The following is a 26,096-nucleotide window of genomic DNA, read 5'->3' on the forward strand; positions in this document are numbered from 1 at the left end:
AATAATAAAACGTGATCCACAAAGTTTTTATTCACTGTAGTTATTTAAAAAGCACCTTCTTGCCAATTTAAACTTTCAAAATAACCTGAATATATGAAATAATTCCTTGCTGAAGTGAGGAAAGTCATTGTGTTGATCAACCTCAACAGAAAAAAAAGTTAATTCTTCTTGAAAAGATGAATACTTGAAACTAAACTTTCTTCTTTCTTAATTATAAAGTATTCTAGAATGAAATGAAATACTGTACACACAACTTGAGAGGGCTAGGAATCCTTTCACAAAAACAAAAAAAAAACGAAGGTCACACAAAATAACTTTGACCAACAGCACAAACTAGTTAGAAGATGCAAAAACAACCAACTGAACAATCGGCTTCACTTTGTAACTCAGGAAATACATAAAATTTGTTATGGATAGACAAAAAACAATTGCAGCGAGAATGGTACGTTCGTCTAAAATCATGAGCAAGGGCAAGTTTCAAACCTTGGCCCAGGGTGGGAGGACTACATCACCTATGGGGTCACCATCTTGTTTAACCCCCAAATGATAGTGATTTGAATTGCAGAGAAACTCTGGCAGGTAAAAGAACTCCGGTATCAACTCCTTCACATCACTTGTATTGGACAGGCAATTTCGATATGTCCCCTCAATGCTTTGGAAAAGCCGATCTGCATGATCAAATTTACCACCCTGACCAAAAGCAAAAGTGTGTTTATTTGTCAGACAAACAAGAAAGCTTCGTGGGCTCTTAAATTTACCACTTTGCACTTTTCAAGTTCTTAATTGAAAATGCATGTTTCATATATTGAGGGGAAAAATGATCAGAGAACAAAAATTTTAAGAAAAATAATCTGTTGCAAGTATTCATATTAGGCACCAGGAAATATTCAAGAGTATCATAATATTGACAACTTACTTGCAAATTCCGGTGAAGAGAAGTAAATGGCTCCAATCGAAGAAGGTAGTACAGAACAATTCCCATGCTTGAGTAATGAGATCCATAATAAAAACTGCAAACAAACATGAGCATTTCTAATGAAACTTGGTTTTATGCTTAAAAACGTAGGTTGGGGGAATCAGATGTAAAGTGCTACTTGGGTCAAGTACTCAAGGGTGTATACTTAATCCAGTTGAACTTCATGCTCAAGTTAGCTAATGAAAGTTATGACTTTAAAATTGTGCAAACTTGAAAGATTCAGACCAAAGTAATTAAATAACAAATCTTGTTAGAAATGAGAAATCAAGACAGAAATCACCTTGGTATGTCAGGATCACAAAAGTTTCGATATCTATCTTCAAAAACCTGCAGATGTAATGCATATTACAATGGTAAAAATGAAAAATAAATAAATAAATAAATAAAATGCGGACATCTGGTGTAATGTGCCAAAGAATCTGACCTCAAAGCGTTTCAAATCTAATGCTCCAACAGGCTTTGAAAGATCTCGAAAAGTTGATGACTTGTTAAAATCAAGAACCTCAGAGGAGTAATCCGCCAAAACCCAGGGAAAGACTGGATACTGAGTTAAATCATTATAAGATCTTCCAGAAAGAGTATTGAGAATCATTAAATACTCGAAGTTTGTAATATCCCTCCTTCTCCAACTCTCTCTTGCAGTTTCCGCCATCTCTAGGGCAACACGTCTATCAACAAAAGAAATAACTCCACTTTGACTTCGACTACTGCCTTTAGGAAACAAATAGTCATTTCTACTAGAAACAATTAGAGCCCCAATATCTTTTGCAACTTTTGGAGAGTCAAAATTAAAAAAGACAGGTGCAACTGAATCACTGAAGAAGATCTCTATTGCAGTGTATCTTAGCAAATATCGAGTCCAGTGAACTCCTTTTATCTGAGTCCACCATACATACAAGAAACGGAAGGAAAAAAATTAGATTTCTGTTCACAACAATGCCTGGAAAACAAAATGGAACTTGTGATTTCCTTACCTTTCCAATGTCCCATCTCCTATGGCGTCTGACATTTTTTAGAGGTCTTTTTAAATAACCATCATCATTCAACACCTCCATGTTATCAACTGAAGTACTCTTTCTGGAATCCGATTGTAAATATAAAGGGCACTTTAGAGATTTCTGCCTTTGATTGAGCTTAGTCAAATTTGAACTTTTAAGAACTTCGAAGTTCTTAAAGGTGGATGCTCCACCAGTACCTTCGACAAGAAATTCGCCAAAGAAATGCAAAACATTTTTCATTACAGCCAAACGTCCAGCTAATTTTCTTTTTGGTGTCACAAATATGCATGGAGTCGACATGAGAACCTGAATGCATGAAGCCATCCATAAACAACACTGAAGTATTTAACTAATGGAGTGCAATTTCAACTGAGTTTGCATACCTCGCTTTCTTCAGTCACTGGAGAAAATAAAGAAGTATCTTTTCTGTCCTGTACAGTATCTTTCCAGTCACCAACGTCTTTGCTTAGCTCTGGGTATTGACCCTCTGAAGAGTCCTTGAGAATGGAAGCATTAGGTTCGCATTGTTCAGCATCATTTTCGATGGGTTCTGAGTTTCCTTCATCAGTTATTTTCCGAACACCTTTCAACAAAAATCTTTTCATTTGCTCTGGAATGTGCCCAATAATACTAGATTTGTTTTCATTTTCAGCATTAATACTGTCAGCACCAGGAGAAATTGATGGGGTGTGACACAACTTTTCATCGAAGTGGTAATTTTTTCTTAGCTTAGGTCTTCGTCGCCACATATCTTCAGTCTTGTCAAGTTTCCAGTGTGTTGAAGACATATTTGGAGAAGAATTAGCAGACCACGGACCACGCTCATCAATCAAAGCACGAAACATGTGCATCCACTTTTCCTGCCAATAGAAGAAACTCTATGACAGAACTGATGAAACAAACTTTAAGGGCATGTTTGGTTGACAATCCAAACTTCTTCTTATGTTTTCAAATTCACCGAGTTAAGTGAATATGTGTTTGGTAGACAACTCAGATTCTATTTTTGAAAACTATTTCCAGATTCTATAATCCAAATAGTACAAATTCTGAAAACAACATCTTTATGTTTTCATTGTATTCGAAATTGGAATTTTAAAACCTAAAATGCAGAATTATGTTAAATAAAGCAAAAACATTTAGAAAGATAACATCTCATGTTGTAAACTCAATTATTTTTTAAATTAAAATCAATTTAAACTGATGTATTATAAATTAGGTTAAATTGCAAAGTTGGTTTCTATGTTTTCAATAAAGTAAGAATTGGTCAATGTGATGTTAAGAGTTAGAATCTAGTGTCTATGGTTTGTGTGAGGCCCCCTATCGTACATACTAACAAGCGGAGGGAAAGAAAGAAATATTCCCATGTAGACAACCCGGCCAAGGAAAAGAACTGAGAACAGAAAATAAAGAATATTTGGGGCAAGGGGGTCCCACTGGAGGAAAAGAGGTATTTAAGGAATGTTTTTAGGGATTGGGGAGGTATCTTGTTTTTTGAATGAAAGGCTGCTGTGGAGGCTTTTAGGGAGACATCAGCTTCTTGAATTGCTGGAGAGTATTAAGCTTTGTTTTTCCTTTCTTCTCTTCTTTATCTGTTGTTCGTTATTATTTTCCTAGTGTTTGTTAATTGTTACTGTGAACTCTCCCTGTTATATAAATAAAGATCCACAGAGTGTTGCCTCTGTTTCTTGCATTTTGCTGGGTTTTGAGTGCAGAGAAGGTGTTCTAACAGTTTGATAATATGTTAAATCTTCTTAAATAGTCTCTACCATAAAGACTATTCATAAAGTTTTTATCAAACCATATAATTATAAATCATAAGACCTAAATTCAAACTTCCTTCAAGCATAGGGATCAAATTTTTAATTTTTCCTATAAATTATATACTATTAAAAAATAATAATTATGCAAAATTTGTGTAGCATAAAACATGATCATAAATAAATTACTAATAGTTTATTGTCAACTAATATTTAGTGGGTAACTACAATTAGCTTACAGTTGTTTAAATTAAAATCTAATTTCTAAATTTGCTACCAAACACATATTTGAAAACAGGAAATACAATTCTGTTTTCATTTAACCCCTTGTTTTCAACTTCTTTCTTAAAAATTTTCTACCAAACAGGCCCCAAGTTTCCATTCCATGTGAGACAAATGGCATCAGTTAGAAGGCTGATAACAAGTATGAAAACTAAAAAATGTAGACTACACACACCGTAATATTTTGCTGCTCCTCCTCATACGCAAGCTGGAATGCAGCCCTTCTATTGTCATCTGCAATCAAAATGGAAGTCAGACTACCTTGCATCTCATCTTCAAAAACCTTCTGGCTGTTAGACTCGTTAGAAAAGCTTTCCTCCATTCTGATTCTTAGATCATGCAACTGCTTCTCATGGTCAATTTTTGATGTCTTCATATAGTTTGCTTCGTCAGCTATCTGCAAAAGAATCAGAATCAGAATCAGACAGAAAATAAAATAAAATTTCTTCTCACTATACTGGAATTTCATCTTCCTAGAGAGCAACACGAAAGCTATTTGGAATAGAAAAGTCATTGAAAAGTCAATTGTTTCATCTGAATTTCGCTCCAGGGAGGAGTCACCAATTCTGGAAGAGCTAAAAAAACACTTTCGAACTTTAATTGCAAGAACGAAGTATACGAAGACCGCTCCTTACAACATATGCTCATAGACCACCCAACCAACCTTCCGAATTTTAATTGAGGGGTAAATATGTTTCAAAACCTAAGCTTCTTAGAAACAAGTTTGCATCATTGAACATTTTGTCCATTCCACTAATTACTGAAAAGTTGAGGCGGAGGGAAATCCAAAGTGTCAGGCAAAGTCTAGGTAAGCACCCAATGTTAGAATCCAACTGACGCCTTTTATTCAAACCCTTTATTGTTTGTTACCAAAAGATTTCTGTAGAAGAGGTTGTGAAAGTCAATTCAATGATTTTTCCTTCTCAAAGGTTGGCGATCGACAGGGGCCCTCTTCTATCTAATCAATGAAAAGTTTATTTAATGTTAATGATTTTTCCTTCTCAAAGGTTGGCAATGGGAAAAGAATTTTGTTCAGGCATGGTTTAATACTAATCCACTTTGTTCAGTTAATGCTTAGGATTCGTGGAGCCAAAATAAGCTGGAAATCATGAATGAATGAAGTTAAATATTGAGGTTTTTCCATTTTCGGGATAGGTTTCACAACACATAACCATTTGACACTTGACAGAGAGCCATTGCTTGGTACCCTTCTTCGATTCCTTTTATTCTTTTGTGGATATTGGCCGATCGATGATTTAAGATGATATCGGAGCAAATGGATCAAGGAGGTCGTTTGTTCAAGTCCCTACATTGTTATTTCCTCCTCAATTAATATTCATATCTACTTGTTGGTCATTTCACATATTTCAAACCCACAAGTGAGAGGAGTGCTAGATGATATATTATTAAATTTACCTTTCCAACTTAACCTTTTAGGTCAATTGGTGACTTAAGAATTAAATATATAACAAGCAGAAACAATCACTAGCAAGCACATGGGTCAATATACACAAATAACTTACAGCTGCAGAAACTCGTTCTTTTTGTATCAGGTTGTGGATGTATCCAGTTTCTTTAAGAAAAACACCAGTATCTGAGGAATCATCTGTGCTGATTATACTGTTTGCAAGTATTGATTTGCAACAGCTTACAGTTTCTCGAATCAAATGGGATATGACATGAATGCGAGCATCATTATTTAACATTCGGTACTGTGACCTAACAGCAAGCAAAGACCTGGGCACAACATGAATTCAATTTAGCTTCACGACCACAGGAAATATCCAAATAGCGTGGCTCACTGTGCTATAGGCCTATAATAAAGGGAAGGAAGCAATACCAGATGAACAGCTGCAACCTATTTTTGTTTTGCTCATCATCAGTAACGACAAGAGAAGGTAAAATTGAAATAAACTGTTGAGCACATCGTGATGCTTTTTCAAGAGGAGACTTGCAAATGTAAAGCATCACAAGTCGAAGAATAATTCGTGGGAACTTCTCCGAGCGCAAAAGCATTGCCTTATCAGCAATTCTGTTTGGTTTTCCTCCCAATGCACTGCCTAAGCCACCTGATACAACAACTGCAGCCATCTCTGCAGCAGGAAGGTTGAGTGACTCTACTAATCCACGAGCTCTTTGACCAAGTGTAGGACCTCCAGATGTTGATGATTTTGGGAAAGTTTTGTTCGGTCCTTTGCCATTTATCTCACCAATAATAATCCACAATTTATCATAAAGGTGCCACCAATTTTCATCCATCTTGTCATCTTTAACTTCCATTTGATGCTGTGAATATCTAGAAATATAATATAAAGCAACAAAAAGTATTATTGGATATGACCTCTCATCAAATAACACATAAAGAATGATGTTAGCATAGGCATATCAAAAGTCATTGGCAAAGAAAAATCTAAATATTATTCATCCACTTGCATGCCCGTTGAGGAAAGTTATACCACTTTCCCTTCCCAGGTGAAGAAGATTTATTCATTCACAAAAAAAGATAATCCAACCACCTCTACCATACATGAAGATAACATTAATGATGATAGTTCACCATGTGAACAAGGAGAAATACTGAGTTGCATTATGTTTCAATTTTCTTAGTCCTGAGGAGGTAATTAATGGAAAGGTTCACGTTCCTATCCCCTAACACAGTTTATCCTCTTTTTCACACTCCGAGAAAGGAGCACCACCGACAAAAGAACACTTAGATATCAATTCAGATGCTATTGGGAGTCTTGTGCACGCCTCTTGGTAGCAAATTCTTAGTTGACGGACAAACCAAATCCATTGCCTCTTGGTACGAATTTCAACTCATCAATCATTAATCTTCTAGTATCAAATATTCCTCTTGTTAACATTGACCCCCCAAGTAAAATCATTTTATTTACGATTAGATGGAGAATTAACAGTCAGCATAAGTAGAGAGGAAGTTGCCGATTTTCAGAACAACTTACATACGTTGATCATAATTCACAAACAATTTTGATACCTTATTTCAAAATGGTGAAAATGATCAAGCAGATAAGTCACCCATTAGTCCGGTCAAATTCTCCTCTTTTATTAAAAAATGTAGTTTGAAGTTTGACAAAATTTATTAATTAATAAGAACTCAAAGTACAAGAGAGTTATACAAAGAGAGCAATAAAGAAGTTGTAATCAAGAGAATCCTAGAAGGATCAGAAGATGCACCCGAACATCTCAACTAGGTTGACGCCCCCATAGCGCCAAACATCATATCCCGAGCAAAACAGAAAACCAAACAAAGGTACAATATTAAAAAGTACAGCTTATTACAAGGGTCCAGAAGACAAAATAGGACCAGAAAAGAAGAGAAAAAGAAACAAATATGGAAGGCTCAAAAATAAAATCTCAAATTTAAATGCTAAACAAGGGCAATCCTTTAAAGCTTCAAAATGCAGAAAGGAGCTTCAGACTGTGTAATCTGCAAATAATGGATCTGATGCAGCAACTATCAGGCAGGTTGAGTGAGAAAAGCATTCCAGTTGAGGCAAATATCTTGGATGGAATAATTAACAAACTCCTTTTTTAAGGAACACCAAGCTGTAGCATTAAAATCTACTGCACGCATAATTTCTGCCCTTGGTCTTGCTTTATCATGGATGATACATTGATTACGCTCGAACCATAATTCTGTGAGTAGAGCTTTTGACAAATTTTCCAATATTATACGAGGTTTTTTTTGGTAAAATCGGACCCGACAGAAGTTGAACCACACAAGCACTTAGTGAACGATCAAAAACCCAGTCAAAATTAAACAAAGAGAAAATCCTTACCCAGCAGAAGGAAGAAATGGGACAGTTCAAAAAAATATGAGGGAGATTCTCGCTAGCCTTCAAACAAAGAGGACAGATTGAAGGAGAGAGGCATTTATTAGAAGATTTCTTTTGCAAAATTTCTGAATTGTTGAGGGACCCGAAGATCGTAATCCAAATCAAAATGTTAGTTCTCCGTGAGCTGCCTAATTTCCAAATTTCTGCAAAAAGACGTTTATCCATTGGGGAGGCAGTTTTTAGGTGAGCCGAAAGAGACTTAACAGTAAACCAGCCATGGGGATCAATGGACCATGATCTATAATCGTAAGAATTAACCACTTTTTCAATTCAGAGGAAGGATAGTAATGATTGAAATTCTGCAATTTCATCATCTTTCAAACATCTTCTAAAGGCCAATGACCAAGATGAAGTATCACAGTCCCAATGTGCTGCTACTGACCGGTGGGCAAAAGAGCAATTCTAAAGAGCTTGGAAAATTGCTCCTTAATAGCGGCGTTACCAACCCAAGGATCTGTCCAAAAATCGACTCCACAACCGTTAACAAGATTAAAAGAGGCTAATGAGTCTACCAACCTCCAAACTCTAGCAATGTTAACCCAAGGACTCCTTAGGCTGTTACCGAACTTTCCTTAGTAAACCAATCAAAAGCCTCCTTATTGTGGATGCTTTTAATTATTTTCCTCCAAAGAGCTAACTCTTCTTTTGAGAATCTCCATCCTCAATTAGCGAGCAAAGCGGTGTTACGGATTTTAACCACCTCATCTCGTTGTCATGAAATGTCCTTTGATTCCTCTCAAACCACAAATCTGCAAACAGAGCTTTAACCATGTTCTCCCATAAGAAGTCGCTATTTCTTTTTCAAATTATGCCCCGATAACAGCTGTTGTACATTAATACTAAAGTTATTTCCAAAAACCCAAGCAGTTCGAAAAATTGAAAAGAATTTCCTCCAACAGTTTGAAGAATACGAGCAATCAAAGAACAAGTGTTGTAACTCCTCCCCTTCATTTTTGCATAGTGGACACACGGATGGAGAAAGGAAGCTAGCTTCCTCGGCATAACCAAGGAGTAGTTTAAAGCCTCGAAAATCATTATCCAACTGACAATGTTGACTTTCCTTAGGCTTTTAGTCTTCCATAATGCTTTGTATAATCTGCCATTTATACAAAGATGAGAGGTTAAAGACTTTGAAAATTTGCCTGAAGGTTCCAACGACCATACTCCAGCATGTCTTGGTATTCCAAAATTTCGTCATCTTCGAGCAATCGATGGAAAATGATAGACCATGAGGAAATTAAGTGATCCCAATGATCTGCAACCAAACCATTTGGCAAGAGAGCGATCCTAAAGAGTTTAGGAGAACAAATACTAAGAGCCAAGGGAATGTCACCGACCCACTGATAAGTCCAAAAAGCAATGTGGGACCCATTTCCAAGCTTAAATGTGGCCAAGTTATCCACTTTCCTCTAGCTTCTTGAGATGAAAATCCATGGACTTCTCAAACTTTTTCAAGATTTTTCCTTCGTGTGCAAATCAAAACTTTATTGCCCGTGAATGCTTCTAACAATTTGTCTCCACAAAGAACCTTCTTCCTTTGAAAATCGCCAACCCCATTTTGCAAGAAGGGCCAAATTTCTACACTTAAGGCAGCCCACTCTAAGACCTCCATCTTTCTGAAAACGAGTTACTTTGTCCCACTCACCAAATGATTAATTTCGCTCCCATGTCCTTCCCAAAGGAAGTTCCTTATGATTCTCTCAATGGAGGAAACCACCTTATCAGGTATTGCAAATGATGACATACAACATGTGGGAAGATTAGCAAGCACAAAATTACATAAAGTAGTTCTCCCACCTCTAGGTAGGTTAAACCTCCTCCATTTGTCAAATTTCTTACGAATCTTGTCAATCACCGATTGCCAGAAAGCTACTTGCCTTGGGTAGCCACCCAACAGTAAGGAAATCTTTCATGTACCCACATTGTTATGTTAAAATCACCCAAATACACCAAGCCTCTAAACAGTAATATGCAAGTGAAGTTAACTCAAGCCAAACAAATCTCCTTTCTCATTAATCATTTAGTCGTAGACATTGGTCACACGTCTTTTTGCTGATTGTGATGCACTTAACTGAAAGGGAATATCCTCCTCTTAAAGCTTCAACAACGGAGATTTTACTTTGGTCCCACAAGGATAGAAATTCATCGGACGGCCAAAGTATTCCACAAATTCCCATCCAATATCTTTGGAGCTCCATAACGTTTTGAAGAAAGCAACATTAAAATCCTCTTTCTTGGATTCCTGAATTCAGACTATATACAAATTGACCTTTTTTAAGAAATTTACTCCTTGAAGTTTTGTTGTATAGGCTGCCACGAATCTCTCAAGTCTCCTTGTAGGGGTTGGAGGCGGATTTGGCCCATATTTGATGATTATTCCTTTTGATGCTAGATATTCGGAGCAGATGATGAAGACGCTATGGGGGTGTTAACCTAGTTGAGATGTCCGGGTGCGCTTGTTGATCCTCCATCTCTCTATATGTTTGCTCTCTGTATAATTCTGTTGTACTTTGAACACTAGTCTTGATTTTATTAATAAAATTTAAGACACATCTTCCTTTTCAAAAAAAAAAAAATCTTGAGAGTTGTCCTCTTGGTGAAATCTTTCAATTCCTTGTGTTCCAAGAAATTATCTTCATTGGAAGACAGCCAGCCAATCAGGAAAAAAAAATAATAATAAAAACTCAGGTTAAGCCAAAATAACTCCACAATCCTTGACAATGGGCTGGAATATCCAAAGGTTTCAATGGAGAGACAAGAGTGATTCGCTTCAGCACTTTTCAAATCATATTCATTAGAAAACAGAGTACTATGATCCATGCCAGTGAGCTCTTCATGCTCATTTATCAATCCATCCAAGTCCTCACTACTAACACTGATTGGGGAATCAATTTCCACAGCTATCTTCTCCTTAGTGGAGCACACCGGCAGGGAAGTTGGAGTACCTCTCAAGAAATTAATTTTTTAGTTAGGTATGGAAAAGACAGAATGCTTGAAAAGCTGAGAGGATTGAGAGCTATGATCTGACCTGAATTAGACGGGTCAAGGAGCCAAGAGCAACAAACTTCCAACAAGTCAGGGTTATTCTCTGAAAGTTAAGGCCTAAGTGAGCTTCGAGCTTGTGTTCATGGGGCTACTTAGAACTCCAATTATGCTTCCATAAACTGCTTCACCATGAGTTGGAGTTCTCACATTACATTCTTTCAACAAATCTAAATTTACCAAAACTGTCCAAGCATTTCGAAAAGAGGTTCTTCCTTTGATATACATTTTCTGAATGTTTTTGACTCAGTCGAGACTTCTTTTAAACTTTGGTGTGGAAGACTTGTTACCCAAACAGCTTCTAAATTTAATGCTATGTGAAGGGCTTGTTGAAATCTACTCAGACGGAGTAGAATCTGAGTTATTTGCTTGAGTGTGACACAACTGTTGGTAGGCAAAAATACTGGTAGTGAGTCCCAGGTCTCTTCCTCTTCACTATTTGCACTCCACAATCCAGGAGTATTTGGATTGAATAAATTTGTGGGACCAACTGGCTTATTCGTATTCAGATACTTTGGAGGGCTAGAAAGCATTGCTATGGAGACTCTCAACCTCATCAATTCTCAGAGGCAAGAATTCAAGTTAAGAAGAACTTGTGTGGATTCATGGCAAGGGCTTTTTCATGGTACACGACTGGAAAAATTGGAATGAGACTTACGAGTCCATGAATTACCATTTCTAAAGTTTGGTTGCAAGTTGAAGCCTTTGCTATTTTTTGAACTTGGAGATTTTTTTTTAGATAAGAAACATTTCATTGATCAATGGAAGGGGAAACCCCAAAAACTATAAGGCAATTATAAGAGCTATTTTAAAACTTGGTGATTGTAAAAAGAATTTTCTTCTGCAAAGGCCCTTGGATTGACAATTACGCCTTGTGCTTGCATTTTTTGAAGATTTACAAAATTGCAATATTGCCCAATGGTTTGGTATTCGACCATTAGAATGGGGATACTTTGTCATGGGCTGTTTATTTCAAAAGATTATTGGCTACAAATGAAGACGCAACTTTCCATTGGCCTGTTGGAAGAAATTCCTCTCCTTCTGTGGGGTTTTCGGAGATTCTTTCAAGGCAATGTTCTTCAAAACCACTTTTGTTACATTATTATTATTTTTAGATTTCATAAAATTTTTAGGTATACCTCAAAGATATTGTAGAATACGCCCTTGAACAAAATATATAACTAAAATTATATTTCGAAGAATTTTGTCTCCAAATGGGAAGGTGGAGGAATGTGTCCCTCTCCAAAGGGGGAAGGCTAACTCTTGCACAATCAGTTCTGAACAGCCCTCCTTGTTACTTATTTTCCCTTGCACAAGCTCCGGTTGGTGTTATCAATAGACTGAAAAAGATGATTTGGAATTTCGTCTCGACAAGAGGGTCTACTAGTTCAGTTGCCCACCTCTCAAATGGGATTGTACTTCTCATCAGATCTGTTACGATGGCCTTGGGAATGGCTCATTTAGGCAAAAGAACATTGCTCTTTTTACTAAATGGCTTTGGAGACTTAGTAAGAAAGAAGCTGGAGGCACTTAATTGTGGTCATTTACGGCTTAGAGGAGAATGGGTGGTCTACTAAAGACCCGAACAGGGGAAGGTCCTATAGATTATGGGCCGACCTTTTGAAGCATAAGGAGACCTTCTTTAAATTCTCGGCTTTTTTGTTGGGAGAGGGAACAAAAATCAAACTTTGGAAGGACAGTTGGGTGTGGCATGGAACCATTAGCAGAAAAATTCTCTAACTTGTTCTCCTTGTCATTGAACAAGGATGCTTTAGTGGCTGAACGTTGGTGTAATGTTACTCATTCGTGGAACTTGGGCCTTGGAAGAAATGTACTCGATAATGAGCTTGAAAACGTGGCCTCAATTCTGGAAATTCTTCGTTCTTGGGCCCCCTTAAATGGTGGTGATAATCTTAAATGGACTCCTAACATTAATGACAGCTTTACTATGAAGTCTACTTTTGTCAATTTAACCAAGAGATCCCCCTCCATTGCTGTTCCTTTGATTCACCATATTAAACCACCAATTCACCCAAAAGCTTAAGCTAGTAGTTAAAGGCAAATTTAATTATATATCTTTAGCATACCACATATGGAAGACTAAAATCTCGAAAAAGGTATAGCTGCTCGCCTATAGAAGTCTTACCACCCATGAGAAACTCCGAAAAAATTCTAACACACTATGCTCAGCCCCTGTGCTGCCTTTGTTTCAAAGAAAAGGACACCCTGGACCATTTATTTTTGCATTGTCTCTTTACTAAAGAAAGCTTGGAACACTCTGTTTAAAATTTTTTATTTGGAGCTTTATCTTCCTAGTAAGCTGGATAGTTGGACGCTGGAAGGGCTCAACATTAGAGGTTATAGTCCAAAAGGAAACATCTTCTGGAGATGTGCTACCCGATCCCTTTTGTGGTGCATTTGGAAAGAAAGGAATAGTAGAATTTTTGAAGACAACAATAATTCTTGATCCTTTTTTGACTATGTTACAACACATAGCTTCTTGGTGGAGTACGAATTACACCGAGCACTTTCGTAACTACAGCCTTTCTATGATTTTCAACAATTGGAAGGTCATTATTCTTAAGTTTTTGTTGCGGAGGGCCCTCTTGTCCCTTTCCCTTAGGTTGTTCTCTCTTGTTCTATCAATATACATGTTCCTTATCCAAAAAAGTTATATTTCGAAGAAATAGTTAATAGGTAGCATATCAGTCATCCAGTATACAAGCCTTTGTATTGCATGCAAGCAGAGAGGAGGAGCGAAGAATGGGGAAAAGAGATAGAGGTACCTTGCTGTCCAGTCATCAGATTCACCTTGCAAAACATCATGTAAGGCAGAGATGTAAAGCTCCAGTTCCGTGGAGTCGAGAGAAACATCAAAGACAGTCGCTAGAATCTGTATAGAGCTCCAATGAATAAATTTTGACATAGAAAACTGAAGCTCAAAACCACAACATAAAATAGAAACATAAACCGAAAAATTTAATCAACGGTTAACGGAACATGCTTCGTCCAGAAATGGGAAGTTCTGAATGCCATGCTATTGAATTGAAACTAAATTTGCTAATAAAAATTAAATTGAGCAGACTGATAACCATTTAGCAAAATTGAAAAGTTTTTCATGTGTCAATCTGACTATATTCTTAGAGAAAATCTCAACGGTCAAGAACCCAGAAGCTCAATATTTAGGTTACCTTAAGTGCTTCTCATTTTTCACATCTTTTTTTTAAACGGAAACGAACCTCTTTATTAATGATAATAAATGAGACAAATGCTCAAAGTACAAAAGTAATACACTAAGACCAAAAAGGAGAAAAGTGACTAAAAAGACAATCAAAATGACAAAACAAACAAGCCAAAATCCTCTGTAACTCAAATCAAAAAGAGAAATAACTACCAAGCAAACTATTGCTTTTTAAAAAACGATCTTGAGCCCGAGAAGACTGACTAACAATTTTCAAACCAACAAACTGCAAAGTAACATTAAATTCTTTTCATTTTTAGATTCATTACAGAGATGAGTTTAATTGATGACTTTGAATCACAAGATTATTCTTTCCTTTTTAATGAAAAAAGCAACTTTTATTAAGAATGAAGGACAGGTTACACAAGGACAAAACAAGAGGACCATACAAAAACGAGAGACCTTATCCAAAAGGTGCCAAAATAACATCAGAAAACATAAAAAATACAAGAAAATTAAAAAAGGGGTTCCACTCCACACGGTTCAACATATAATTACTACTTTGAATTACAAGAGACCTACTATGATGTCATGTTGAATTGTTTTGACTAGGAGAAATTTAATCTAATCAGTTCATTTTCTTAACAAGAAATGTCCTTACATAAATAAATTATATCAAATACTACCAGATTTTGAAGTACAAAATTATAAAAAGAAACTTCCTCTTCTTTTTTTCAACAGAAATAGAACTTGCTAAAAAAAATGCAAGAGATTAATGCTCAAAATACATGAGAGAAAACAAAAGTAAAAAAAAAATACACCCCATCAAACTTGTCAATACAAGGCTAAACCAGATTACAACATAGAGACGAAAGCTCTTGAGAATAATTAAAAGAAAACCAGCTGAACACATAATTAAAAATGAATATTCAGCAAAGAGAACCACTTGATAAGACTCTTAACTCGAACAAACCCAAAACAAAGCCACCACTGTAACGAACTCTGAAATTGCAACTAAACCCAAAACAACAGGAAAGCAACTTCTCAAAGTGTTAAGGTTTTCCACAAGGTTGTTAAATCATAAAACAGAACATAAATTGATTTTAGGGTATTGTGTATCATAACATATCACGTACCGTAAGTTTCAATTCGGTTAATATGATATAAATATAAAAGTTTAACATAGAGAAATAAGTAGCCATGCATTAGAGGAATCTAATAAATATATAAAAATATAAACTACGTTGAAAAAATGAATAGACGCTTGGAGCTCATAAAAAGGGAAAAGAATGAAAGCTTGTGTACAGAAAATCATTTGATTTAATATCTTTTAAAAATTGAATATGCAACTTCTATATTATTAAAAAAAATGAAAGGACTAATGGGAATGGGCCACACGAGGAGATCACTTTTCTCTCTTCTTCAACATAAGATCGTTGAGTCTCTTTATTTTCCATCCTTTTTCGGAACCCTCTTTCTCAATGAAATAGAAAAACACTTCTCCGTTTTTTTTTTAAATTCCGGCAATAATTCTTCTTCTCCACTCCACTGCAACGTTCCAATTTTAGAATGAGTTGCATGATTCAAAACATAGAATTTACGATTCAAAACTCGCTGACTCTCGTTTCCTTATTTTCGATACATATGGTACAATACAAATCGTGTATCGTCTATTATTAACAACATTGATCATGTATTGTCTGTTTTTAACAACATTGGTTTTCCATATAATACAAGAGGGCATTCAGAAAGTGACAACAAAGGCGGGCATACTTTATACCACTGAGTAATACGACAAAACATTTTTTCTTCTGAAACTGTTTTTTAGGTAAAGATGGAACAAGAAAGCGGGAAAAAATGTGGACAAATAAAATATCATAAATGCCAGAATAGAAAAACTACTACCGGCAATTGATGGTCAAGTTCGGCTATAAGCATGTCATCAATAAGCCTTAGAAGGTATAATGCATTATCTCGACATGGTTGTGTAACAAATATATTCTCCCCAGAAGATAAATCCACTAACATCTGAATCAGATCTTCATACATATCACGAAGAAAGTACTTAAAGGAGACTTGGCCCTGGGACAGTGTAACATGGAAAACAATCAGTAAGTTAATTACACTTTTTGAAACAAGCTGAAGAGCAACAAATTGAAAAAATAGTTTACTATGAATAAATACTCTAACACACATATTTTAATCGATTCAGCATTTTCATTGATAAAAGGAAAAATTATACAAAAATTTCTGCAAGCTCCTCACCAAGAAACACATTCAAAGAAGAAAAAAACGACCAGAAACAAAGACGTATCAATACAAACTGCAGTGAGAAGAATGGAAGACCTTGGATTTGAGGGAGATGTGAAAACAGCAGTATGTTTAAACGACACAACAATCAAACTGGAAAATGTTCCCTTAGTACCCAACTCCTCCCACACCCCCTAACCCCTAGCCTCAACCCCCGACCACCATGGCAACCAGCTCTCCCGCACTACCAACCCTTGGAACTACTCTTCACAATCAATTTCCATAGACATTACAAGTTTTTCTCTATTTCCATGTGAAAGTGCTTCCCCCAAACTCTTTCAGTTACAAAACAATGAATAATTATTTACTCTCACCTCTTACCTCTTACCTCTCACCTCTCACCTCTCCTCTCATCTTCCCCACTCTTTGACCAATAACCAATCCTCCAGCTACCATGCCATCCATCCACCACTAAACCACCCTCCAAAACTACCCCCATGCTGGAACCACTCTATCGAATCCATTACCATCGATCATGAGACTTTTGCTATTCCTTTCAATGAGTGTTTCCATGGGTGTACTTCATCACATTCCCTTTCCCTCACATGGAAGACTCTCATTTGGCTATTTGAATCCATCAATTTAGTCGCCAAGGAATTGTGCGACGACAAATTCTTTAAGGAATTCTCTTGGCCATTAACAAACGAGATACTGTGGCATTAGTATCATACATCCTCTTTGAATGAAACCTGTATTTGTCCAATCCCAAAAAAGTTGGACACAAAATTAGTCTAATAGTTCTGTTTTAATAGACATATCCCATGTGCTTATTAATTATTGTGCAGTCATTATATAATCGATTGAAAATCATATGGCTTTTGTGCTTGTAGACAGATTTTGATTCTATTATGACTTATCCTACAATTCCTACCTCAAAACTTCGTTTGTGTCATTTACAGTTCACTGAAGATAATCTTCTTTTCTACATTTATTTTTTTTAGACAAAAAAAATTCATTGATAAAATGAAATAGGGAGAACCCTCAAGCACCTCTGGCTTTGATCAATCATTTTGATCTTATCCACATTTTCTAGGAAGCCTTAGTCTTAATATTAATTATGGTAAGAGCATATTGTTAGGCCTTAATCTTGACGAACCGGAATTTGATCATTTGCACACAATTTTTGGTTGTAAACAGGGATCTTAGCCAGCTACTTACTTAGGACATCCTCTTGGAGCAAGTTCAAATTCCATACAATTTTGCCAGTCGGTTATTGAACGGATTTCACATAAACTTCATAATTGGAAGTATGCATACATTCAAAAGTGGAACTACTCTAATACAACCCACCCTTTCCACTATGCTCTCGTATTTCCTATCGTTATTTCGATACCTTCTATAATGGCTAAATCCTTGAATAAACTCATTTATTCTTTTTCCTAGGAAGGAGCTCAGAGTGATGGGGGTTGCTTAATGTTAATTGGGACCAAACAAATACTCCTCAATTGTTAGGAAGTACTGGAATTGGCAATTTCAAAAGACGTAACTTGACTCTTCTAGCAAAGTGCATTAGGAGGTTTGTCCATGGCTCAGCTCTTTGGCCTCAACACATTGTCGTTTCACCTCAAACTATTCAGCATGGTTCTTATAAGGGTCCATGGCGATTGTGTTTTATACGATCTTGTATAGTAGAGATCTTATTGCTAGTTGAATTAACAGAAGATTGGGCAACAGTTCATGTCATTTTGGCATGATTCTTGGCTTATCTGTGGGACTCTATTGACAGTTTTTCCCCATCTTTTCCATTTAACTACACAACCTTCTATTATTGTTGCCAATGCATGGAATTTATCACAAGAGCATTGTAATCTATTTCATCGTAGGAATCTTAGATTCTTAATGATTTAGAACTATTGAATGGGCTTCTCCTTCATATCTTCTATCTTCTGTTATATTAGACATTCACAGTGATTTTTGGTCTAGGCCTCTTGATCCATCCAATAATTTTACAGTCAAGTCTCTCATGGTTGCATTAGTAAACAACTCTGATTGTCTTAACAGCCCTCTTTATAAGGTGATTTAGTCATGTTCCTATCCTAAGATCAAAAGAAATTTATGGGAGCTTAGTCTTGGTGCTATTAACACTGCAGATTTCAGAGGTGTATGCCGTATATCTCACTTTCACCTTCTTGGTCTATTATGTGTTCCACTCACTCTGAAGATCTAGGCCACCTTTATCTTCATCGTTCCTTTGCTTCCCGTTACTTGGTTGTTACTCTAGATGCTTTTGGTTGGTCTTTGGCTTTTCCGAACACAACCTATTAGTTTCAAACTTTGTGTTTCAGTTTTTTTCATTTTGAACTCGTCCGATTTTGAATGTGTTTCTTGAATGTTATACATTGTTATTTCTCTAAAAGAAAAGGATGTAGAACAAGAATAAGTGACCATAACATATATCATAAAACGTTGCAAACGAATTCAACATACTTTCTCAGACTGCATAAGAAGGAAAGTTGCTGTTTCTTCTAAATGTTGCCAGCCTCCCTTCACAGAGCACATGCAATGCAAAAGAACAACAGAAAATAGTTTCCTTATCATACACTGCTCATTTGTTTTATCGCCGACTTTCAATGGCCCAACTTTGTATTGCTGCAAAGCAGCAAGCTTTACAGAGGCTGTCAACCAAGCATTCCATCCATATTCCTATTACAACAATGTAGTAAACATTGAGATAAAAGGTAGAATTTAATAACTTCGTATCAGTAGTTTAGCTGATAATACCATAAAAGCTTCAATATTAGAAGGATTTGTGTCAAGAAGATCAAGAAGATCTGTGATTATTTTTAGTCTTGCAGAAATATCTTCACAGCTACATAAGAACCGGAAAATAAGAACCAGACTCTGTGGAACAGCAAAGTGAGATCCAGGAGATTTGTTTTTTTGTCCATCAGACTGATTCTGTTTCTGCAACACCTATAAGACATTGAAATGTTAACAAAAATCTTGGAATGCAACAAAATTAATTCAAATAAATATGTCCCATGGTCACCTGTTTGGGACTTGCACCCCCTAGAAGAACATCAAACAATGCAGCACATAAATTGTCTGTTGGTGGAAACCTAAACAACCTATCAGATATAGCTGAGAATAGCGGTTGCATCCTTAAATTAATTTTCTTGTGGCTCTCTTGAACAGATTTAGATTTTCCACTTGGTAGATTGAAAAATCTTAGTCCTTTCTTCTCGGAAGGAAGACCAACTAAAAGTCTACCAAGAAATTGCAAGCTAAGCAATCTGATAGGTTCAAATTCCCTACAAAGAAACACATAAGAACATCAGTTTCTTTTTCTATGTAACAAAGGCCTCGTCATACTATAATCATAATACTATGAATTGCTCAGAATAGCTTTCAAGTCACATAAGAACAAAGCATTATACTAAGGCAGGGTTTCCTATAATTAGGAGGTTTCCCATTCACTCTTCCTAATTATGTAGGTTCTGCTGTCTTCGGGCTCCTTGTGGAAATTCAGTAGACATATTTCAGTGCCTCGGGGATCTCCTTGTTGAAAGTTCTTTCATTTTGCCTTGTTTTTATTTCTTGTTTTGCTGGGGTTTTAGAGGATCCTGCCCTGCTCATTGTAATTTCTTTATGCGATTCTAGTCTTGGATTATGTTGTATTTGTTCTCTTAGTCCTTTTTGCTTTTGGTATACCTCTCTTGTACTTTGAGCATTAGTCTCTTGTTTATCATTAATAAAGAGGCTCGTTTTCATTTCAAAAAAAAAAAAAATTGGTTATGTTAGTGTTTTCTCATTTTTGTCTTTCCTTTCACCCTTTTAACAGTCTGCACTTCCCAGCCTTTTTCTTCTTTTCATGACTAATGAAAAGTATCTTGTCCAAAAAAGCAAAAAATAAAAAATTTGCAACTCAAAAATGGAATATGTCTACTGAATTTAATATTGGAATGATAATACCTCTGTAGAAGATTGACAAAAATTGGATAGCCACCAATGAAACTAACTTGCTCGTGGAAGGAAGCAAGAACTGTCTTTTGGGCTATAGCCCGGATAACCATGTGTAAAACATCCTCTATGCATGTCACATCCTGGTTTCTTTCAAAAAAGGCAATAAGAGCTTTTATATCGGCCGCTACAATATTTTGCCTAAAAAAACAGAAGTAATGATGTATAAAGAGGTACATAATCTTCCATGAGAGCATATCGAATGAAGAGAACTTGATGCAAAAATTTTAAGAAAAAATGCATAACTCTTAATGCAAGGCATTATAATTTTACCGAATGCTCATTTCCCCAAGGCTTAGTAAAAGAAGACGAATTTTCCGTATTTCATCCTTCGTAGGCCTTTCTCCAAGAACCCCAACAGGTGGATGCAGAGATGTCTTGCTTCCAGAACCAAATTTACATTTATCTTTGTCACAGTAGAACTTAAAAATCATATCAAGAATAAGTGGAAGGCGGCAAAGATTCTTGAGGAGTCTGGGATCGTTATCAAACTGCTGAATGAGAAACAAGTATAATTCACGCTGCACCTCATAAGCAGAGTAGATCCAGATTGAGAGATTAAGAAATATGCTAGATATAGCATCTTGAATGAGAAGCTCAGAAAATCCTAAACAAGTATAAGAAAAGCCATAAATCATGTAGTTAGTACCAATAGAAGAATCTGTTAAAATAAGAACTAAGAAACACATTCATTATACCACAGTTTGCAATGACGTTGAAAAGATGTTTTAAGGCTGCAAGGGTTTCCATATTAAGTTGTTGTGGATTGACCGACTGCAGCAAAAATCCCAGAATGGGGAACCCAGAAAGAAGATGCATCTGATGTTGATTTGGTAAATTCTCATCAAGGACAGAAGCGATAAGTTCAATAACTTCAGCTGTTAGACACTCTTTTGTATCAATTACATCCACATTCTGACCAAACTGAACACTACTTTCACTTTCATATCTGTCAGATTGAGAAATTAGAGGAAAAAGTACAGTGACACCCCCAACACAGTAGATAATCCTCTGTAGTAAGCGTCTTGAACATAACTCTGTCCCACCCATTGCAGTAGCTTCAAAAGAATTCTTTTCAGAAATGAGATCTAATGTTGGTGAAACATTAAATAATGATTTCCCACTGCTAGCCTGAAAGGGTAAACCAAACTATTAGAACACCTCTACTCTCTCTCCCCCTCCTCATTTGAGTGTGTGGGTGTGTGTGTAGGAAAAACCCTTAAACAGATAATTATCTCTCCTTAAGCAAGAAGAGAAACCTGTGCATTAAGGCCGAAGATAATTTTTGATGCCAAACTCTCTTTAGAATTAAGAATTCCTCTAGGCAATTGATTTTCAGAGAAAGTAGCGATGTCATTGTCAAGAAAGGAATACATATAGCTTGGTCCAAGAGAGTGAATACCCTGCACTTGCTCAGAAGAAATAGCATCACTAAACAAATAAACAGGACCTATCTGACCAAGAAAAGGAAATGCAGCTTCAACAGATTCCTTAGTATCAACTTCTTCGCTCAGAGACACATCGAACTTTGCTCCAATCGTGCAATTTGTTAGTGGTTCATTAAGTTTAGCATATCTGTAACAGGAAACCATTATAATCAGTCTACCTTCTCTGAGGCGAATAATGACAGTATAAAAATATTTTCCAAAATTACATGAAAATGTGAAACATTAGCCGCAAGAATGAATGTCTAGAACCTGCATCTCTCGGATGAAACAAGATCACCATCCACATAACACTTCAACGAGCTGCCCCCAGAGAATGCTCTTCCAATACTATGGGTTATACAAAGAAAATGCCACTTCTTTCTGACTATATTAACATGTAACCTGACAGTTTGTCTCCTCAGATTGACAGACTGAAAAGGGAAGAGAATATCATTAGTCAATTGCAACTGGAAGAATACATGTAACATATACTTCATTAAAAGAAAAGGCAGTTTAAGAAATACTTTCTTTTAGTAGAGAAAGCGAGAGAGAGAGAGATGTAAGTTCAGTAATAAACATGTGGCACAGTTAATAGGGTATGACTAGAGAACCTGATTGTCCATGACCTGATAAGAGAAATAGTAATAAGGACTGATTTAGTACTTAAAACCCAGAGCAAGACACTGCGCTAAGAAATAGGGACCTGTTGTCATCTTTCATTAGTAAATACAAATAGCACATTCCACCAATGTTTCCGGTCAAATCCCATTTCCTAATAGGAGTTCAGTTCGGTCCATAACAGATAATAGAGAAAACATCTTCATGATTCTAGGTGTACACTCCATGAGTCTAAAACTTAGGGGATTCCTTGTGAAGAAGCTCTAGGGCATAAGAGGCGGTAGATCAAGCTTGAAGAGTGGAACGCAGCAAAGAAAGACCAAGAAGATAGAAAGAATATCAAGCAAATTCAAGGGCTAGAATTTCTTGAATATAAAGCCATAGAGGGCTTAGAAACCAGACCCAACGGGAAAGAAAATCCAAACAAAGAATTTAGATCAGCTTCTAAAGGGTCCTTCGACAAATGATCTTCCTTCTCATCTAATTTTGTCAAATGATCGTCTTCCTCGCTTCTCACACTAAATGGAGAGTCAAATTCTGACGCTGGCTTCTTAATTGACGAGGGATCCGGAGATAAGCTAGGAGAACGTCTCCGGAACTTTATCTTTGAATTAGGAAAAGAAATGACAGTATTTAAAATGTGGATGGCCAAATAGCTAGGGTTGTTCCAAACCGTTCTTAAAAGAATGTTTATTTGCATAATTCAGTCAACTCCTTTCTACAATTCAAGACTCACTTTTGACCTCTCAGTTTATTGAACCCTGCCCTTTCTTTTATACCAGAAAGGGTCCTCACTCTAGTTTCCCTGAAAAATCCGATATTTACACATATATTTTGGAGGAAGCTTGTACTCAGATCATCGCTTCATCACCAAAGCTATCTCGGCCTCTTTAACTTCCCTCAGAATTGTTCACTTTTGAAATGGAAACAGATCTCTTTATTAATAAGTCAAAATGGGACAAAAGCTCATAGTACAATAGGATTATACAAGAGCTTTCCACAAATCAAAGGATCTACAGGCACCCGAACATCTCAACTAGGTTGACACTTCCTTAGCGCCCTTATCATATCCAGAACTAACAATCAAACAAAAAGCTTCACTAGGTCAAAACTATTAAATGACTACTACAAAGTAAAAGTAACAAAGAAGAACCAAAGAGAGAAAAGAAGAAAACAAAAACAGTACAATAAAGACAAGATTCAATGCCAAGCTCCAAAAATAAAAGCACTCCAATTTAAATTTAGATCTTGAATGCCATGGCTGCCAAAAAGCTTTGAGATCGTAAGGTTTCAAATAAGGCTTTACTTTCAGTAACATCAGCAGAAAAATATCCTGAACTCCAAAAAGTTTTGATAACTGTTTTTCCTTTGATAACAAAAAGAAAAAAGAAAAAAAGTGTCCTTTCATGTCTGTATTTTCGATTTTTAGAAAATGATATCTCACCCATGTTCGTTTTGCATCATATTTGCGTCCTAATCCATATAGAGCTTCTTAGTGACATAGATGGTCGATAGATAATATTAGTAAAGAATTATAGAAAAGATACAAGTTTCTTGAATGCTTAATTAAGCCTTTCCATGTTTTCCTCTTTCTTCCACAACTTTCCCTTTAAAGTTGAACTTGGTTTCTATCCTACTGATCATAGACACAAACCCCAAGACCTCATCACGATCACAACATTAGTTTCACAAAAACTTGTGTTCCTCTCACACAAAACATTCTCACGCATATGAAAGATTTCTCCACTTGTCCATAATTAGGAGATTTTATGAGATGAGACTCGTATGATACAAATACATAAATAAACGTATTGAAATAAGAAATAACTTCTAAAACGTATGAGGAACCTCATAAATAAGCTTGTTCTTTGCAAGCACAGCCACGCAGCCTCTCCCATTTTCTGTAAGGAAGCTGAATAGACCCATTGTTCCATGTATTGGGAAGTTCTCTACCCGAAGCCAACATGAAAAGGAAAATCCTTTATTGATAGGCCACTGAACAGGTGTTTTAATTAAGATCCCCTACATATGAAGAAAATTTGACGTATCAGGAAGGGGTAAAACATCAAGTCCAAAGGCTTTAAGAATAAATATAACCATTTGAAGAGGCCATCAACCTGTTAGATGTTAAACTATGCAATTGGAAAGAGAACTTGCAAGATTGCATCTATTCCCATAACCAAGACAGATACAAATCCACGAGGTTGTTTGTAAACAGTTTGAAAACAATTTTCCATCTTTCAGAACAAATATTGTGTAATAAAAAATATATATTCTGTAAATATACCTTCGGATAACTGTTTTTCCCTTCCTTTTTTTTTTTTTTTTTTTTTTTTTTTTTTTTTTTTTTGCATTCAGTGTAATAGTGATTTGAATATGTACAATAATCTTGTTCTTAAATAGTCATTTAATCATAATTTTTAAGAAAATGAAAATTAAAAACAGAAAGATGTCCGCATACCAGTTCTCTGAACAGCTATCAAGCTCCCTTATTAACCATACAAGCATCACAAAAATAATCATATTTTCACAATTTCATCCATACAAAGCATTAGATTTTATCTTCTACCTCATTTTGCATGAACTGATAAAATGTACTTATTTGTCTCATTTTGAACCTCAAATAATGCTATGGAATTTTAAGAGCTTGTGTTTTGCATTTCTTTAAACAATACCCAAATTTAGGGGTGAAGAGGTGTGTTTCAAGTAAATTAAATGATCAAATTTGTCCTAATTTAACTGTCTAAGTACACACTCCAAAGTATAGATTAACTTCAACTTGAACATTCACAAATATCCATAGCTCGGTAGCATTGGTGAAAAAGAAAAACTATTGCATCAGAGTATTAAAATAGTGTATTCTTCAAAAGACATGATTATAAAGGCTTAATGCATTCCTAAACACTGCCAAACAAATCTTCTCTGAAGTTACACAACGCATGATAGTTCTATAGCATCAGCCTGGTAGTTAAGGACTTACAGAATTGTTCCCACTCAGATCAAAAAAAGCAGTTGGTCCCTTCTCAGTTAGCATTGATAAAATACTCGACATCAATAACGAGCAATAACGTTTCTGTCTCCCAACTTTCTCGCTCCTTAACAAAGCAAAAATTTTGCGGATATCCTTCCCAGATACACTATGCCCACCTATTACTTGAATTAACTGAGCAATTTTCACAATGAGATCGTCATTGTTATCTTGCCCAAACCAATCCAGAAGAAATGTCAGCATCCCTGCTCTCACACAAGAAGCTCGATTGGATATAGAATCCCGAAGAAGATGTTGAAACATATTAAGCCCTTGATGCTGGAGCGAGTCGCTGCTCTGGGCAATACAACAAAGAAAAGAAACATTCCGATTAAAGCATAAGAGTGGAAGACAGAGAAAGAATATCAAACTACAAGATAAATGAGTTTTATGTTTTTCTTTAACGAGAAAAGAGAGGAACTTTTTTTTTTCTTTTTCGAAACAGAGACAAGCTTCTTTATTAATGTAAAACTCAAAGTACAAAAGAATTATACAGTGAGAATAACAGAGAAGCCAAAAAAGAAAGGGGAGGGAGAGGAGGGGATCGTATCCGTACTAGCCCCAACATCTTAAACCAAGGAAAATCCAAAGACCAAAAGAAAATCCAAGTACAGCAATTATAACGGTGCAAAACAGCCAAAAAGAAAGAAAAAAAACTGA

The 26,096-nt window shown here is 36.0% G+C and overlaps 1 protein-coding gene across 4 annotated transcripts in view; it reads right to left on the reverse strand.

The window, feature by feature from the left end:
• Positions 1 to 26,096, reverse strand: part of LOC103503650 (BEACH domain-containing protein B) — a 59,208-nt gene that overhangs the window by 4,130 nt on the left and 28,982 nt on the right. For 3 of the 4 annotated variants that reach the window (XM_008467927.3, XM_051083574.1, XM_008467926.3), the window contains exons 16-36: positions 25,389 to 25,733; positions 24,257 to 24,430; positions 22,061 to 22,221; positions 21,623 to 21,938; positions 21,062 to 21,494; positions 20,637 to 20,970; positions 20,316 to 20,504; positions 19,393 to 19,654; positions 19,125 to 19,316; positions 18,831 to 19,046; positions 15,999 to 16,175; positions 13,699 to 13,805; positions 5,854 to 6,309; positions 5,537 to 5,750; positions 4,189 to 4,410; positions 2,358 to 2,834; positions 1,951 to 2,280; positions 1,401 to 1,853; positions 1,257 to 1,303; positions 917 to 1,010; positions 484 to 690 (exon numbers count right to left, since the gene is read on the reverse strand). In XM_008467927.3, coding sequence (XP_008466149.1) covers positions 484 to 690; positions 917 to 1,010; positions 1,257 to 1,303; positions 1,401 to 1,853; positions 1,951 to 2,280; positions 2,358 to 2,834; positions 4,189 to 4,410; positions 5,537 to 5,750; positions 5,854 to 6,309; positions 13,699 to 13,805; positions 15,999 to 16,175; positions 18,831 to 19,046; positions 19,125 to 19,316; positions 19,393 to 19,654; positions 20,316 to 20,504; positions 20,637 to 20,970; positions 21,062 to 21,494; positions 21,623 to 21,938; positions 22,061 to 22,221; positions 24,257 to 24,430; positions 25,389 to 25,733 — 5,406 coding nt within the window. The remainder of the gene's footprint in view (positions 1 to 483; positions 691 to 916; positions 1,011 to 1,256; positions 1,304 to 1,400; positions 1,854 to 1,950; positions 2,281 to 2,357; positions 2,835 to 4,188; positions 4,411 to 5,536; positions 5,751 to 5,853; positions 6,310 to 13,698; positions 13,806 to 15,998; positions 16,176 to 18,830; positions 19,047 to 19,124; positions 19,317 to 19,392; positions 19,655 to 20,315; positions 20,505 to 20,636; positions 20,971 to 21,061; positions 21,495 to 21,622; positions 21,939 to 22,060; positions 22,222 to 24,256; positions 24,431 to 25,388; positions 25,734 to 26,096) is intronic. The other variant, XM_008467928.3, reaches the window with a different exon arrangement.

Source organism: Cucumis melo, chromosome 4 (assembly GCF_025177605.1).
Source record: "Cucumis melo cultivar AY chromosome 4, USDA_Cmelo_AY_1.0, whole genome shotgun sequence".
NCBI classification, from domain to species: domain Eukaryota; kingdom Viridiplantae; phylum Streptophyta; class Magnoliopsida; order Cucurbitales; family Cucurbitaceae; genus Cucumis; species Cucumis melo.